The sequence below is a fragment of the Bactrocera dorsalis genome, chromosome 1 (assembly GCF_023373825.1).
Source record: "Bactrocera dorsalis isolate Fly_Bdor chromosome 1, ASM2337382v1, whole genome shotgun sequence".
NCBI classification, from domain to species: domain Eukaryota; kingdom Metazoa; phylum Arthropoda; class Insecta; order Diptera; family Tephritidae; genus Bactrocera; species Bactrocera dorsalis.
Window position 1 is genome coordinate 81,411,057 of NC_064303.1, and position 18,593 is coordinate 81,429,649.

Sequence of the window (18,593 nt, forward strand, 5' to 3'; positions counted from 1 at the left end):
ACTACAATTGTAATTCTAAGTGAAAACACACACACAAAAATGGGGAAAGGCGTATGAAACACAGTGTGTACTCATTTCATGCATTTTCATTCCATGCATTTCTGCCGGGGCGACAACATGTGCACCTGTAAGCTTAAGCACATATGAATGTGTGTGCGTTGGGAAAAATATCTGTAGAAATGGTGAAACTCGCAGTTCAAGAGGCAGATTAAAAGTAGTACAATGGTTTTGGAAAATATTTTTAAAGTTTATTAGAACTCATAATATTAGACCCACAAAAATTGTTAAAGAAAGTAAAAAAATAAAACTAACAAAAAAACCAACAAAAAAATTATTAGATAAGTAATTTAATCTTAACTAAAGCTGTGACTTGCACAAACAGCCGGAGCGACGAAAAACTCCGTGATCCTGATTTTTTTTCGACAATTTGAATAAATTTTACTACAATATGCTGAAAAGTAATAAACTATTATACTCTTTTCAACGTGTTTCGAAGTATAGTGTGATTAGTGATGGATTTGAATATAACTATATATTAGGATTTTAATTTCCGTGACTCTGTGAATAAGAATATTATTAGTTACAATATTCATAAAATCATAAAATAATTAGTGAAAATTAATGATCATTTAGACATATCTATTCAAATTGCTCAACATCAGGCTTCGTCTAAGGCAATTACGGTTTGGTCGTATCATCATTTGCGCAAATAATAAAGATTCCTCAAACTTTATGCTATTCCAGTTCATACCATATCTAGCAGATCCGTAGACCCCATTTAAGTGACTGAAAAATAAAAGATGAATCACCGGATACGTTATTAATTTAGATTTGTTTACCTATCATAGCAACCTCCAAACCACCAAGCTCCTTTAAAATGCAACGCACAGTTTCCTTCATCATCTGCATCATCATTATCTCGATCATACGTTGAAAACTTCTTTCCTAAATGCTTTGTTAAGGAATCACCAGCGGTGCCACTGTAGTCATCCAATATCTTTAAAGCATAGTCCTCTGACTCAGCACCAATATGAAACTCTGAATATCTTGCATAATAGTCTGAACCATTATGACTTCTCATTTGAATATACAACTCTTGCTGACAGCTGCTAGTGAGTGCATGTAGATTTTTCAAACCAATCCAATAGTTTCCCGTCAAGTCACCAAATCCCTCCTTGTAGTCATGCCAATCTCTATAAAAATCTACAGAGCCATTTCGACGCCGTTGGATTACTATCCATCCCCCAAAATCCACGTCTTCTTCACAAAATATCTCGAGGTCTCTGATATTAAATTTTTCTAGCTGTATTTTGTAAATGCCACTTTTCATGCTGTAAGCTGCTGCTTCAGTACAACTAGACGGTTTGGATATGCTGAAAAAACGTTACTAAGTACGAGTACTATTCCAAGTATATCGATAGCAATTTAACAAATGAATAGTATTATATTAACAACATAATATGTACAAGTAAAGAGCTTATAACAAATTTAACATTTTTTTTAAGATTCAGAAATAGCCTTACCGATTCGGACGAAGCTGCTTTTCGATTTCGGAATCGTTTTTATTTTCACTCTTCACATTTTCCACAATGTCATCATCATTAACGGCTTCTATTTGCACAACACATTTGCAATTGCATTCGCACACTTTGCTTGTCTCATTACACTGACCAAAGCAAAATCTGATTGGACAGATTAAAATATAATGCAGTAAAATAATGATAGCAAAGCGAAACATTTTTCCACGAGCTGCGCGAACAGTGTGGATGCACACTTAAAACTGACACTTGCTGAAGTATTGATTCAATTGAAATAATCTATATCATTAATTTGTGCATGTAGTTGCAGCTATTAATAACAAGTAAGGAAGGACTAAGTTCGGGTATCACCGAACATTTGAACAACATATTTTACATATTGAATGATATGTATTTTCGATAAACAGTCAGCCCTAAGCAGAGGGGTCAACATATTAAAAAAAGTTACAAAGTTTTATTATGGTAACTTAATTGGTACTAATTTTAATACTGTAAAGTGAAGTACTTTAGAATTGTGATGTATGGGAAGTAAGTTTCGTATCTTAGCTTGTAGCTTAGTTGTAGCATTATATTGGCGTAGAAATGATCGGTCCACCCACATGGCAAGCTCACTTAGCTATCAAGCACCACTTGTACCAAGTTTAATCAATATATCTTACTTCTTACTCAGGCAACTCCTATCGTCATTGTGATCATTAATAAAGACATAATTCTATATCTATCTCGATTATAAACAATTATACTCTGTATCAACATGTTGCGAGCGTACAAAATGTTGCGTAAGAAGCCGTGAATAGATCACAATCATACCTATTTAGTATTATTGCTAATTTATACTATAAGTGATATATTTTCATTAGGCCGGGTCGATTTGTCGGGAGGCAAAAAAATCGCCCATTGCTTTATGAAAATCATATTCTAGGGATCAAAATAAGAAACTTTGCCGAAGGAACCAAACCTCTGAAACGAATTCTGATGTCCCCCAATTTGGGTCGAACTTTCGGGTAGGGGCAAATTTTGAAATAGAATTGAAATTACAATTTCATTATTATTACGTCTAAAAGTGAGGAGAACTAAAGCAATAACCACTATAGTAATTCAAAAAAAATAATAAGTGAAGTGACCATTCCAAATCAAAAAGCTTACAATGAATCCACCATCTTCTACACCGCAAGATGAAGCAACTACATCAACAACTATCGAAAACCCAATGAGTCATATACCCAAGCATGATGTTACTGTTTTTGGTGTGTCTACTGATTTGACTGATCTTAATTTACCAACCCATCTGGATATCTTGAGATATTATTTTTACTTAAGCGAACGTGCTAAAACAGAACAAAAAAAGTTTTCCCATAAATCATTCACTATTCAAGTACAAGATAAGTTGATTGGAATTTGGGAAAAACTTGGTATGGAAATAATGCTGAAAAAAAGTGTATGTAATAAATTGAATAAATTGCTTGACAAGTATCAAGAGCAAATCAAGAGAAGAAACAACACCCAACAATTTACAGAGTATGTAAAATCTCTGGAAACAATTTTTTACATTGGAACATGTACATGCGATTTGAAGGCAGCTCCATATGCATGCGGCTGAGTTCCCGAACGCCTCAAAGAGTTCATGCACGATCAACATAATCAGAGAAGACTAACAATGAATGCATTTATGATGGAAACTGAAGAGCAAGGAGCAACGTCTATGTCATCAATGCCAACATACCAAGATCCCGATGATTCAACATACGCACCGCCACCGGTTCAAGAAGATATGGATAGAAGCACAAGTTCACAATACACAGAGAGATACGATTGTTTTAACTTTGCCTTGGTATGTGACAGATTTGGTGTGCCTGACAGAGTAGCATCAGCATTGGGAACCGCTCTTTTGCATGATTTTAAAATTAAAGATAAGCATGGGAAACCTCTCATCATGGATAAATCGAAAGTTCGCAGAGAAAAAGAGAAATGCAGGCAAGAAGTTCTTCGCAAACGGTTAGATGATACCAATTTGTTAGCGTTTTCATTCGCTGGCAGAAAAGATGATACTTTAACGATAGATAAAATTGATGAGAAGTATCCTACTAGGATGGTAAAAGAACCTCAGCTTGTTATTTTGAGAGAACCCGATTCTGAATTGATTGGTTACGTAAGACTGGAACATGAAACCGCTGAATACAAAACAACCAAATTAAATGGTTTTTTCAACGATAAAAATATATCACTGGATACATTAATTGGAATATGCACTGACGGTGAGCCAACAAACACTGGCCCACACGGTGGAATTATACGAGGATTCGAATTGCTGTTAAAAAGACCATTGCATTGGTTTGTTTGCCTTCAATACTTCAACGAACTTCCGTTTCGGCATTTGTTTGAAACTTTGGATAAATCAACCAGCACCGGACCAAGATCGGCAACCGGAAAACTGAGCCGTCAAATCGAAACTTGTGAAACTCTTCCGGTAAGTTATTGCTATCACTCATTTATTATAATTGTCAAACATTTTAATTATTTTAATATTATATATATTTAGGTGGTGGACGGCTTCCAAAAAATTGAGTTGCAAAATATGCCCCCTGCTCCAGAAAAAAAAGAATTTTCCACCGATTCGAAGTACTTATACGACATGGCCCATGCAATTTCTAGCGGCGTGGTTCCGGTGGATCTGGCTAACATCAAACCAGGGAAAATTGTACATTCTCGGTGGCTCACCAAGGCCGCTAGATTATTGCGATTATATGTGACAACGGAAAATCCAGATGCAAATTTAAGAATTCTGGTTGAATTTATAATTAAATGTTATGTGCCAATGTACTTCAATATCAAGTATTACAGCTCTGTCGTGTACGGCAGTGCATTATTTTTCAAGTTCATTGGTTGGTCACGATTTCTAGAACCTCGTTTACGCAAAATTGTCAATCAAGTAATTAAAGATAATTCATATTACGCGCATTCGGAAAATATCTTGTTATCAATGTTGTTTGATGATAGGAAAGAAAAGCGCGACTGTGCCATCAAGAAAATTCTACGCTATCGAACCGATGTTGACGAGCCAATGGAACTTAGAGTTTATAAAAAACCAGATATAAATTTTAATTGCGCAAGTTATACGGAAATGATCAATTTGAATGATAGTTATAAATATCGTATTCGAACCACCATTCACGCGAAGCATTCCGTACGATACATTGAAAGAATATTTAAATCAAGATGATCCACCGTTTAATGATCCAATAATTCCATCACATGGACAAGGAACGGAACGACATGTTCAATTGCTAGCTAGCGTTTCCAAACGGGTTATACCGGAAAATGTAGAGGCTGTTATGGCGACGACATTAGAGAGCCGTGCGAAATTGCCCAGACTTGAAAGTAAAAAAAGACTTCAAACAATAATTTTTTTAGTTTCTTTTCTATAACTCACTTAAATTAATTTTTTCATTTACATATGTCCTGACTAAATAAATTTCTTAAGAGAAAAAATAGATATTATTATAAATAAATAAATAAAAACAAAGAAAAAACATTGCCATTTATCTGATTTTTTGAAATGATTGTATGGGGAACCCCCCAGGGGTGTTCCAGGGGGTGTGCCACTGGCATGGGTAGATCGGCCGTCCAAAGTTAGCGGGGGTCGGTCATACATTTGGACTCGATTGGAGCACTCTAAATGGGTCAAAGCGGGATTTTTCAAAATTTTCCCCTACCCAAAAGTTCGACCCAAATTGGGGGTCATCAAAATTCGTTTTAGAGGTATGGTTCCTTCGGCAAAGTTTCTTATTTTGATCCCTACAATACGATTTTCACAGAGCAATGAGCGATTTTTAAATCGACCCGCCCTAATTTTCATAGTTTCATTACTGTATTTTTCATTATGTTCAAGAATCTAACTCATTTACTCAGACAAGGGACATGTGAAACAATCAGGTTAAATTTATTATTATGGATATAAGAGGAAAGTTTCAAACATTAATTCATTCATTATGCTCTGGATATAGAATTCAGATAGAGTTCTAGACCGATTTGATCACATCACAAATTTCGACGAACATTAACGTTTTTAAGTCAATTGAAATGTCTAAAATCACTACATAGAAAATATAGGGGCAAGTGGAAATTCTGAACTGATTACATTAACTTTTGTCTTAACTCAAGTATATTCGAGAACATTTTTATGAAGCTCGCTCACGCACTTCGGCATAAAGTCTCTTAGAATAACGAAAAATGGAAATTATTATATGTGGAAAATCATAGAACTGAGCTGATTTAAAAAATTCATTAAGCCAATCGTAACAAGTTCTTTAAAAGCTTTAAAAATAGGCTCTTGCGTCGATGCAGCGCTGCCAGCGTGATTTACAAGCATTGAAGGCGTCGAGGTAGGCATTCTCCGGAATATTGTGGAAGCTTCGGGGTGCCGGCCTTGGTTAGGTAGCTGTTCACAAGAAAGGCGGTGCGAGCCGGGGCGTTTTCGTGGTGCAACTTCCAATCGGCTGCGATGTCTTGTCGGACCCGTTTAACGTTTGAGTCTCTTGAGGACTTTCACATTACGTGACGTTGGCGTTGACGGAACAAATTCATGGTGGACAATGCCTTTGATGTCAAAAAAGCCAATGAGCACCGTTTTCTACCTCCCATCACGGTATTCATCAGCGGCCTATTCCCGGCCCTCCAAAAAGGCCTGGTGCTACCGAAACACACCTCTTCTTGCTAAACCAATATCTGAGGAAGCCTGCTTGATCACTGGATTTAATCGCGTACCTCTGTTCTAACGAAACAGAATAGAAACACGTCGCGCGAAAATGTTTGCCCTGATTCTCCAGGTGCTTGAAGACAACTGGGCAGCCGCTTGTTCGTTAGCTAGGATCGCCTTCTCCCGAATCCAGTCGGTACGCGCAGTCGCGGCGGAAGAAAATCAACTTCATGCGTTGAAAACGTCTTTCGTTAACGCTGCATCTATAACTACTCAAAAAAAATTCTTCCTAAGGTTTTTAAAGATTAGAGATCATCTCCCCTGTACTCTTCTAACACCAGTTGATATATGTGATTTTTGTTGAATTTCAAGAATAAAATTGGTTACATTGGTGACACAAGATTTTAGAGAGACAGACTGCCTAGAGAAACAGTAATATGAGGACCAAGAAATCAAGACGTAGATACTATAAACTCAAGATCTATATTGAATCAAACTGTCAAAAATGAATATTATTTGAGCGTTTTATGACATCTACGTGAAGCAACTCGTCGTAGACGAGTGGGTTTGTAGACAGAAAATTAAATTTTCGATGATGATTGTGACAGAACTGCTTCGAGAAACTGAAAAAATGCGTTGTGGAGTTTCGTGTCGCACACACTAATTGACATATGGAGATCAAACTTCAGTCGAACATAGGAAAGGGTTGCAGTAATCTATGAAAAACATTTTTATCGCTTTGGTTTTCGGACGTAATTTAAATGGACCAGTTTATATCCATGAAAATGCAATTTTTTTGGAATATTCTTGTGGATATATCCGTGTATCACCAGGTCATACCATTCGAAAAATGACTTCTTTGAAAAGTTGCAAATTAGCTTAAGTTAAGAACTTCATTAGCTTACTTAGAAGCTTTCACAAAAAAACATAATGTTTCTTTTTCTAAAATCTCCAACGTGACTTTCGTAAAAAGCTCTAAAGTAGCTTTTGTAAACATCTTAACGTAGCTCTCACAAACATTTTTTTAGCAAATATATTTTTAAAATGTCAAACCAAGGGGTTTTGAGGAGCAAAACCCCATGGCCACACAAAGTAAGATCATTGCCATTTCTGGTTAACCATTTAATCTAACTTTATGGTTACAAATCTAACCGAAAAGAAAAATATTAATTTTAAAAGTAATATCACAAGAAAAGCCTCCACTTTCAAAAAAACGGAAGTGAAGAAGTTATGTATGAAGAGCAGTCCATTTTCGTTCAAGTCAAATTCCGTGTAAATGAAACTTCTTAACGAGACACTAACTCAAGTGCAATGGGTAATTTAATATTTTGAATGTTATAACTCCCACTTGTTTGCTTTAAAAAAGTAGCAGCGTAAATTTAGCCGCTAATTAGACGTTAAATTTTAATATCGAAAGATATGCTGAATAACCATGGAAACTGCGTGGCTAGGTGGGAGTTACGAAACAGATACGCCACCCTCTATATATGTATGTATGTGTGCTTAGTTAATAAGCAACCCTCCTTCCTCCCTTTCACATTTACTCGTTAGTATGCACATCAGTTTGTTATTGCTTTTTTTGTGTATCTGCATGTTGGCTTTAATATGTGCGTACCCTGAACATACATACAGTTGTACTTAAACACGAAAATTCTCTCCGTCCCCAACCTTACAACAGATACGCCAATGAAAAGTTAAATTTAAGCCAAGGCATAGCTGTAGACATTGTTAAAAGTATTTTTTTGTTGTTGCACACTTATTAAGAGGAAAGCGTACACTTAATGGCTCACCTACGGTTAACAAATAAAGACAAGCATTCACACATACACTCATATGTACATGCAAATGTGTGTATGTGCGCAAGATGTGAATGACTTTTGTTGTTATGTTTCTGTTTGTTATGTTATATATAGCTGTTTCTGCTTATGATTTGGTTTTTGTTGTTTTTCACTTTGCTCACAACATCGGCCGCAAATGGATTTTCACCCTCCGCGACAACGCAGCAGCAGCGGCGCTCACCTGCAATATCTGCACGCCCCCGCAGATAACTAGATATGCTTTTATCTATGTGTTGGCGCTATGTGCCGTATATATTTAGTGCTCTGTATTTGCTTGTCCTTTTTGTCGCCCTTCTAAGGCCCACTGCCATGTCGAATGCCTTGCTTATTGTGGCGCTTTGTTTATCCTTTGGGTATAATTTTGTTGCCGCGTTTGATAAGAAAAGTGGTTGAGCTTCCTTATACAATTTTTTGTTGTTTTAATTTTTTTTTTGTATACACATGTGAGTGTGTGTGTGAAATTTATGCGCAATTTTTCCTCTATTTTATGTGTGCACACATACTCTACTTACTTTGCTCATTGCTATCTCTACCTCCGTTGGTGTTGTTACTGATGATATTTTCATCTGTTTGTTGAACAACAGGCAAGAAAAAAGTTAAAATTACTCAAAAGCGAAATGCGCAAAGTTTCATGTTACTGCAACAATATTAGCCCGTTTCGGCAGCATGATTTGCGCTTTCGTTTTTGTTAGCGCCAATTTCAACTGCGAGCATAATCGCACACTTTCAAGGTAGCGCACGGGAAACTCAAGTCTGCGAAAGTGATTTATTTTATTTTTTTTGCCCACCATCCGTTAAACCCTTAGCTTACCGTGTAGCTGCAGCAATTGGGCGCGTATAATCGAATTTAAGCAGTCGTTCGAAACTTTTCCATTAAAACGGAATTTTCGGAAACAATATGCGTTCATATTTACTAATTTATAGCTACCCTATACTTACTCCAACTGCTCCTGCATATTTTCATTTATTAAACTCCTGCATATTGCCTGTCATGGCGTGGCAAATGCCCTGTGTAATCGATATCCATTTTGTCTGGCGTCCAGCAAGTGGCTTCTGCATGCCTTCTGGCTTCCAGTGCGAGCTCCGAGTTCAAATGTCAGTTTGGTATGCAACTTTTCACGAGTATTTCGACTTGCGTAAATAATATCAGCATTCATTAGCATTCCCACACTCCCCGTACGCCCCTTCATCTGATCTACTGATCTCTGCGCTACTGCTGCTTTCATTACAACAGTACAAATTTGCTTTAAATAAATTTGAAACTTCAATCACGTGGGAGTGTTGCACCGGTCACCTCATTTTGCCGCACTCCGCACGCTTGCCACAGTGGCGTTTCATCTATCTTATTGTACGGTATATATTGTATTGGTATGCACTCCTTTAGTTACTTCGAAGCGAATTCATTGTATTTCGCATGCCGTAGCTAAGGTGTAAGTGCATTCCACCTCATAAAAGTTCAACTGTAATTGGACCCTACGGAAATTATACGAGACTATCTTTCATCATACTTAATTTTCGCATTGCTTTGTGTGCGGACACTTGGCATAGCACGGCTGATTGCTTTGTGCATCCTTTTCTGTATTTTGTATAACTGTGTGTTTGGCTTACACTTTACAACTCTTCACAAGTTGCAAGTTTACTCCCACTGGTTGGCGCTTTGCCACATCTGCTGGATGTGTGTGTGATATTTCAGTGGTAAGTGCTCATAAACTGCTCTTTTAGTACTCTGCTAACTGCTTTAAAGTGTACATATCTTTTGTTACGAGGATTTAAGTGGATATATTAGATGCTGTGTTGAAATAACTCTGATATGAAGGTTAATTAAGCATTTTATAGCGGTCAGTTATTGCGAACATAAAGATGTCAACTTCTTCGGAAGTTATGAGGCAAGTGTCCGAGGTTAATTTACAACATATATTTGGAGAAGGTATTTGTTATAAATATGAATACAGTTATAGATTCAGGAACATACGAACTAAAAAAACCGCTGCTTTCATAATAAGTATCTTATAAAATATGTTATTATTTCGTAATTATGCAGTCGTTTATGTTACTATTTATTTCATTCAATATAGGAATTATACTTTTATGAAAAAAGTTCTTGTCTTCTTTTGTATTTTATACATAGAACATATATTTAATAAACCTGAAATATCAGTAATATGATCTCTAAAATAATCGCTTTATTGAAACAATTCTAACATTTCAGGAGTTGAATATTTACTTTTAAGAAAAGATAAACTTTCAAAAAGCTTTTCAATTTGGTGGAAGATACACCTAAAAGATATCCAACTCGACACTTGTACAAAAATTAGCCTAATTTGAGACTAGCAACGAATTTTGAAGTTGAAATACGAAGCTGAAGCATCTGAGAGTATATTTATAAAGCCATATAACGTAGTTGATTGTTAACACTTCTCAAGATAGTCCTCGATGCAACATTGTTTTCTTGGATGGAATCCACTCGTATTCAACATCGTTCAATTTGGTCGTTTATGGGATAGAGGGCTTTCGCGTGCCCAATTTTTCCAGGATGATGCGTCCAATACTTTTCCGTCATACACATCTTTAGAATTACAACTATTTCAAATTATTAAATCTTATCCTAATCAGAATAATATTTTGAAATTTTTAGGTTAAGTAAAATGTCAGTCGAAATAATTAGCACACTTACTTATGTGGGACACTACTTTTCGATTGGTAGGCCAGTAAGTCACGGATAAACCACTTTGATCATTTGCGATACAAGATTTAGCTGCTAGGTCCAAGAGGAGTAGTCATTCTTTAGGAAGCCTGCGCTTGAGGCGAACCGTGGCGACCCAGATGTTTACAGCGTAGTCTTGTCAATGCGGGGCAAGTGCATAAGAGATGCTCCATTGTTTCCCTGGTGCCTTGCTCTAGACATTTCATGCAGTCTTCTCGACCTGTCAGCCTCATCCTGCGTGCGTGTGCCGCAACCATCATGTTCCTACAGCCTCTTCTTTCAAGTGTCAATAGGCCTTGTGTACTTCCGATCTACCGTTTTGCACATGACCTTTGCTGTTTTGCACCCAGATAGCTCGTTCTATCGGGTTTTGACAAAGTAGTTTTTTGAAGGTAATGCATGGGTTTTCCAATGTTGATCACGTTTTTGAATGATACCCGCATACCATTCTTGGCAATCTGGTCCACTATTTCATTGCCCTCGATGCCTTTGTGGCCTGGCACCCAGTATAAGTGAAGTTGCTTACTTCTGGCAACACTTTCCACTGCTGCCCTGCTTCCGAAGAGTATTATTTAGTATATTTTACGATGAATAAACCACCGGCGGCTTGGAATAATAGCAATCCATATATTTATCTTTAACTAAAATCATATACGAACAGCTATAGTAACCATTACTTTTCAATTTTGATTAACCCAAATAATCAATAGATAGTGTATTATTTTGTGAAATACAATACCGGTATCTGCATTCGGTTTGTTGAACCTTCCGACTCTTCTTAACATCAGATTCAGTCACAATGCATTACTTTCATGTCTTCTGTGCTTTTCTCTAGCACCTTACCCACCTACATCGGCTGTCGTTACACGCCTGCAACCTGACTGTAATAAAGGTAATATGGGTATGCAGCTCACGCTTTTGTAATTTATTTTCCCCCATTTTTGCTGGTTTGGCTTCCTTTTTCGACGCTTCTCACATTTGTTTGTTAATTAATTTTCTTCGGTTGCATACAACTTTCACTTTGTCGAAGGACGCTTTGCCAAATGAAACTTTGCACTTTCACCGCCCACATGCTGCTTCACCATTATAGTGCGTTCACTCACACTTATTTAGCTTCAATTACATTTAAAAGGTAACAGCAAGGTGTAGCGGTAACTCAATACACATCCGTGCACGTATAATATATGTTACCTGAGCGTGCATTAGTTTTTCTGATTACTATTGCGTTCTGTGCGAAATGCTAAACACACCATTGTAAATATGGGGTGGCACTAACTTTGGCCAGATAATAAAGGTTGATTTGTGACTGTAATTATTAGCTGGACGCAGTCAAACTTAGTTTTCCTCTTTTTATTGCACATTTGTATTTAAATATTGTGAACTGAGTGAGTTGAAATACGAGCTTTTTGGTGTCACACAGGGCAACTGCAAAACTTTTTAGTTGGTACATAAACTAGTTTAATTGGAAATTAGTGTAATGTTTTAGAATTTTTTCCGTCAAAACTGTAGAGCTATAGAGGATTTCTCGGTAATTGAGGGTTAACATTTTTATATGGAAATTTATTAAATTTAATATTAATGGTGCCATTAAACATTAATTAAAAACACAAATACTCAAAGGTGTAAAAGTTTAAAAAACGTAATTCTTAGTAGCTTTCAGTTAATTTAAAATTCCCTTCCTTATAAATTTTTCTTAAAATACGAATCCATAGTTGAACTTCGAAATTTTTAGGAAAAGTTTGTACTACCGACACATAGTTTTACCCAACCTAACACATTTAACTTGCTTTTGCTACGAGGAACAATATGAAGACTTTGGACGCCTAACTAGCATTATACAATGGTGGATCGGTTAGAAATACGTATTGTCTTATATTCTTCTGAAGTCATTGTTGGCCCGGAGAATACCAATGTAGGTAAACAATTATTCTTCGCATTGTCTCTCTATTTGAGTGAATCAAAAAACCTAATAAAATAAACTTGCCAAAAGATGTTCTAAAGATATTCGCTAAAAACCCATATTACGTGATATAGAAAGTGATTGTAGTAAAGTGAGTTTGAGACTAAACCGAGAAATGCATTTTATAGTAGAGCGAAAAAAATCTGTAAGACTTTAGAATTGCCTAAAAGTGGAGGAAGAGAGTAAATTGTAATGGAAATATGTATGATCTTTATACAGAAACTCCATGTTATATGCCTCTTTTAGTCACACAAACCCATGTGATGGATATCCATTTGTGAACATCAAATTATAGGGTTGCATTGCACTTCACCTACAAATATTTGGCTGGAAATGAACTCCAACTACGTAAATTGAGCCGAAGTATTCTATTCGTAATTGGCTCTGCATGACTCCTTCATCTCTCCACAAATTTTTTTGATCCCAATTTAAATATTACTAACATATCTTTGATTTTTCACGAAACCTCATAGTTTCATTGCTAAAACCACAACGTCTGAGCTTACCAGTTTAACTCAAATATTTCAACGTCTGTCGGCTTTATTGAAAATTGATTATCCGTTCAACCATTGCGATCAAATTCTATGCGGATATGTTTAATAAAATCCCATAAAAGGCGCAAAACCCACTAGACAAGAGTTTCAGCTTTCAGCAATGCTTTTTGGTTTACACTTTGAAGTTCAATAAAATTTATAACCTCACAGATAAGCTACAAAGGCCACGGCAAAGGCCGCCTAGACGGGATCAAAGGCATGAGCAATGAGTAGCTGAAAGCTCGTAAGCAAACACCGAAATTTCACTACAACCGCACAACAGTGGGCGTTGAGTCCGGCGTTTGGACACGCATCTGCCCAACAACCAGCAATCAACATTGGATTGTGCTATGCAGCTGCTTGTTGCTGCCGTATTGTTATGCAGGATTCGTGGTTAAGTAAAGTTGTTATTTGTTGTACTTTCAGCTCATCTATTCGGAGTTGGAAGTGTGAAAATTGAGCAAAATCCCCATAAGTATTGTTAACAGATTGATTTAGACGATATGCTAAAACCATTTGTCCATAAACGGAAAACAACAGCAGCGAGGAGCCAGTAGCAAACGGCTGCCAAAAGAACAGCTACAGATAAGTAATATAATAACAACAACAATGATGCTGTTGATGGCAGTAACAACAGCAACACGTACGCCTGTATACACACACATTTCTACATAGAGCTATCTATTTAGTGTATCAGAGGCCAAAACGCAAAATTCAATGAAAAATGAGCAGAGCAAAACCAAAAAAAAAGAAACCGATGAACGATGTTAAACTCCAAAAGATAAGCCAAATATGCATGGAGCGTTGTGCTTGTGCGCTCGACTTGGTCCCTTTGAGTGGCGCACAAGAGGTTACCTGCGGGTTATCGCTGGGATTCATCGGCCCCGCTGCTGTTGGTTCAATGTCCGTCGCTCCAGTCGCCTGAAGAAATTCCATACATTCATTTTATGCGGTTGTTGTTGTTGTTGCGGATGTCGGATGTCGCTACCATGATGCGCAATTATTTTTCAATAAACAAACAATAAACTTACAGCCGGGCTTTACCGGCTATAAGCGTTCGAAATCGATGGCAACCGAAAACAAACGCTTTCTTCACTCCAAATCTCCGCCTCTGCTCATCGCCTGTTTGCCTACCGCGCTGGATTGCTAAGTATTTGTGGGTTTACGGTAATTTGTCGTATTTCCAACGCTCATTTGTCTGACATCATGGACCTACCTACAGATGTGGACGCCACAAGACCGGCATAGATTATCCGTCCTCAAGAACGCTTCACTTTATATCGTTTGTCAATGATTTCATAGCTGCCACTTTTTTTGTTTTTGTGCTAACTGCAAGTTGCTGTAAGCAGTTCTGGCTCATTTCCTGCTGTTTTCTGTCGATTATTAATTGTTTTCAATTTATTTCCAAACAGAAATTATGTGTAGTTTTGTGTGCATATATATGTATGTGTATTTGTACAACCTTCCGTTGAATGATTATCGAGTGTCTTTCACTTCTTCCGTTTTCAATTGTCTCCATTCTTTGCTTTCTTGCAGCGTAGGTCACTTAATTATGTTTGTCAACACAAAGTTATCACGTGCTACGTACAAATGTTCATTTTTTATGAGTTTGTACGTACATATAAATATGTTTAGATACTTATATTTTTATAAATGCGGTCTACCTTATGACAATTGATAAATTATCTTCCGTTTTTATATTTATGTAGGAAGTGTAAGTTTTTTACTTTACATCACCAAAAGTGTTTAATGTAAATATTATTCTAAATAGTTGGACGTTCGAACAGATATCAAAATAAATAGACGGACATAGATCATCTAATAGACGGTTATGATCTATTTCTTTAAGTTGTATATATGATCTATCAAATTAAAACTGATAAGGTAGACTATGGCTTGTTTCTAGGAGAGAGCGATACTATAATGATTTTTCAAAATCAGACCAAATCTTCAAAGAACAAAGTATAGATTTTAGGCGTTTCTGGCAATTGTTTAATGAGATATTGCTCTTTGAGTCAGTCAAATTTTAATATTTTGAAGAAAATTTATAGAAAAAAATGTCGATTGTTAGGTGAAAAACATGACCCTGGTAACCATTCCAATGTAGTTCGGACTCAGTGTGACAACTTCGAACGTGCCTTTCGTATCCAGTGAAGACCCACATTCACATGGTGCAGACGAATATAAACAAAATATGCCATAAAATATATTTTTACGGCCATAAAAGATGGTTGTTCGAGAGCTATTGAGATATCGAAAAAATTGTTGTATATATTGCCCGCGGAGTTTACAAAGACCAACAACTACAAAGAATTGATGATCCCAAATACCTTTTTTAGCTTTATAATAGTAATAGAACCAATATAAGTACATTCTCATATCGATACACAGTAAATGAAACATATCGCCATTATTTCGTTACGGGTCCACTCAGTAACCCAAGTAGATTGCACACAAGAAATAAGTCCCAAAGTATGGAAAAATGCAAGATTATAATGTCTTTATTTACCGCTATGTATAATTACTGCCCTTCCACAGCGAATAATATATACATATGTATGTCTAAGTATGTATTTAGTTAATGGAAAACTTAAAGGGCGAACTCGTTCAAAGCCAATACCATTTGAAGAAGAATGCTTATGTTTTTACGGGGGCAAGAGTGAAATTGATTAATTTGATGCTTTCGGATGCAACGCAATTTCTTCATCTTGAGATTTTGAGTTTGAAGATCGCTGTAATCGGTAAAACAACCTCAAAATAATGTTAATTAATCAAATTAAATGTAGTAAGGAAATATGTGTATGTATAGAGTACATAAATGTTAGTCCAATTAAAATTATTAGTTAGTGGAATATGTTTTCAAAAAATATAAAATTGATATACGAAATATAATTGTAGACAATGAAAGCAAAATAGGTCAGAAACAGATTGCTACCGAGAGTCAAAGACAGTACTTTGAAGCAAAATAGTATTATTAAATATTCAAAGAACAAAAATCACTACCCAAATATATCATAGCATTTACGAAAAATAGCTGTGGATACGAGAGATAGAACAGATTCATCCAAGTACAAAAAATCGATAGCAATAGTAATAATGTCGTACGAATTAAATTTTAATAATTTTATAATTAGAACAAGTGTTTAAGATATAATTGTGGCTAGAATTTCTTTACATTTCCGAAATTAAGCCATGAGAATGATATGAAAACTATAATAGACGAAATCTCACCTGAAGAAAGTTGATATGACTTTCAGGCCTCAATTCCTGAACCGATCCGTATAAAAGTACACGTACGATGTCATTATTTTGCACGGTATTTGTTATAAGAGATTGGTTACATGTAAGCTTTCACAAAGTGTTTATGAATATCTTGTACTAGATGTGTGCCACTTATAACCACATAAATATTAACTACTATGTATATAAAGAGTTTCATCTTTAATAAAACAAAGCGTCACTTCTAAAGCTTCTCCTCGTGCACACACTTTGCCATACATCTTTGCAAAGAGTAGCATACATACTATAGTAACAACAAATGAGGGCAGATTAGTACCCATAAGTGTGTTTATGCGCACATATATTTAACACATTCAACCGACATAGCGCGACTACTAATGCCGTTATGCGAAGGGCGCACACTTTGAGCGCTTTTCGTATCCTGCGCTTTACTTGCAATATCATATAATTGAACCACAAATCTTTCAACTTTATGCGTCCCACTGATAATAAATTAATTTTTATTTTTCCCACATGTTGTTACTCAGTGGCCACAGGACCGCAAGGCCGCAAGGCCGCAAAAACACTTAGTTACTTGCATATTCGCCTATATGTATGCTTTTCGCACAGACATTTGTATAAATATGTGCGGACGTGTGTTTGCTGTAGCGCCTTGTGTACGCTGCATGGCCATTGGTGGCATTGCCACTGCCATTGCTAATATCTTTTGCATTTTATTGTTATCTCAGAGCAAATTGCCACAAGTCATCCGCCGTCGGTATACACACACACACATGTATTATGTACATTTATATATATATGTATGTACATATGTAAATAAAAATACAAATGGAGCGCTGGCGAGCATAATAATGGATGCACATTTGTATTAGTGTGTACGTATGCGCGTTTGTGTACGTGTGTGCTCGCTCTATTCCCCAAATGCTGCGCTTGAGGCAGAAATATGTTACATTTACACTAAGCGTGAACTCTTTACGTAATACGTTCTCACTGATAATGCAACCACATGGAGCCACATCAACACAAGCATATAAATGTATTACTTTGTTACTTAACCAAGCAGTAAAATCAACGATAAACCATACTTGAAGCCTCAAGAATTGCTATAGAGAGAATGAAGACAGTAGTGGCCACAGCTCTGTGAGGAAATTGCAATGCTCATTATGCAAAAGTCTGCAAAGGTTAGGAACGTTTCGAGAAGTGAAGAATGTTTGAAAAATTATATCCATGAATGAGAGCAAACAGAAAAGTGAAGCGCAATTGAAGATATTCATATGTTCATAGGACTTCAAACAAATGTCTCGACAGTTACAATTTCAAGTTTTTGGATATATTTTTGTTTATACTTACATATGTAGAGTCTATATAAATTTTTATTAGAAACTATATATATTTTTCTATATATTCTTTATTCCGAGATTTATCACTTGTTCCGATCTATAGATAGTTTATTGTGTCCGAGTGAGCTAAATATAAAAACTTACTGCATACTGTACTGGGTTATTTATGCTTTCAGTAAGAGCTTTATTCTATAATGATAGAAAATGTGTAGCTTTCACGGTAAGCACATCAACATTTATCCCCACAACGAACGGGAACTCTAATATATGGTACACTAATATCCATTGCACACTAATATATTGGTTTTCTATTATCGTGGAATAAGTGAGTACATAACCCCTTTGACCCACTGGCGACACTTACCACTCACCACTCAGAGTATAGCATAATATATATTTATGTATTCGTGCTTGGCTGGAAAACGTAGATTTAGTGGGTGTTTGTGCATATTTCAACTGCTTGTTCTATTTCACATGTCCATCACAATATACGAGTATATCCAGCTTTAAGCTTTTATTTTCCATTTGCAGGGTTTTATTTCGAAAAGAAAGTTTTGTCTGTTGTAGTAAACGGAAAAGCGTGTTAAAAAGGTTTGTCATATGAATAATCGTAACTATTAGCTTTGTCTCTCCGCACCTGGGAACAGCGTATGTGACACGAATTGAAACAAGCCCAGGAATACGAGAAACAATTTTTGATACATTTTCACTTAGCAACAAGTATTTCAACTGCTAATCAAAAAT

General features: G+C 36.2%; 2 protein-coding genes across 3 annotated transcripts in view; one reads left to right on the top strand and one right to left on the bottom strand.

The window, feature by feature from the left end:
* The window catches only part of LOC105233295 (uncharacterized), a 115,405-nt gene that overhangs the window by 75,996 nt on the left and 20,816 nt on the right, over positions 1 to 18,593 (top strand). The window lies entirely within an intron of this gene.
* On the bottom strand, positions 224 to 1,807 carry LOC105233293 (fibrinogen C domain-containing protein 1). Its single transcript, XM_011215332.4, has 3 exons — positions 1,524 to 1,807; positions 840 to 1,373; positions 224 to 786 (listed from the first exon to the last, which is right to left on the bottom strand). Exons 1-3 carry the CDS (start codon positions 1,736 to 1,738, stop codon positions 630 to 632), a joined length of 906 nt encoding a protein of 301 aa, XP_011213634.2. The 5' UTR covers positions 1,739 to 1,807; the 3' UTR covers positions 224 to 629.

Bases quoted from the DNA above. Each gene is read 5' to 3' on its own strand.
- LOC105233293 (XM_011215332.4), bottom strand. From the start codon at position 1,738: ATGTTTCGCTTTGCTATCATTATTTTACTGCATTATATTTTAATCTGT. The intron at 1,374-1,523 runs GTAAGGCTATTT...ACGTTTTTTCAG, and splicing joins AAGCAGCTTCGTCCGAATCG to CATATCCAAACCGTCTAGTT. The intron at 787-839 runs GTAAACAAATCT...TTTATTTTTCAG, and splicing joins TTTGGAGGTTGCTATGATAG to TCACTTAAATGGGGTCTACG.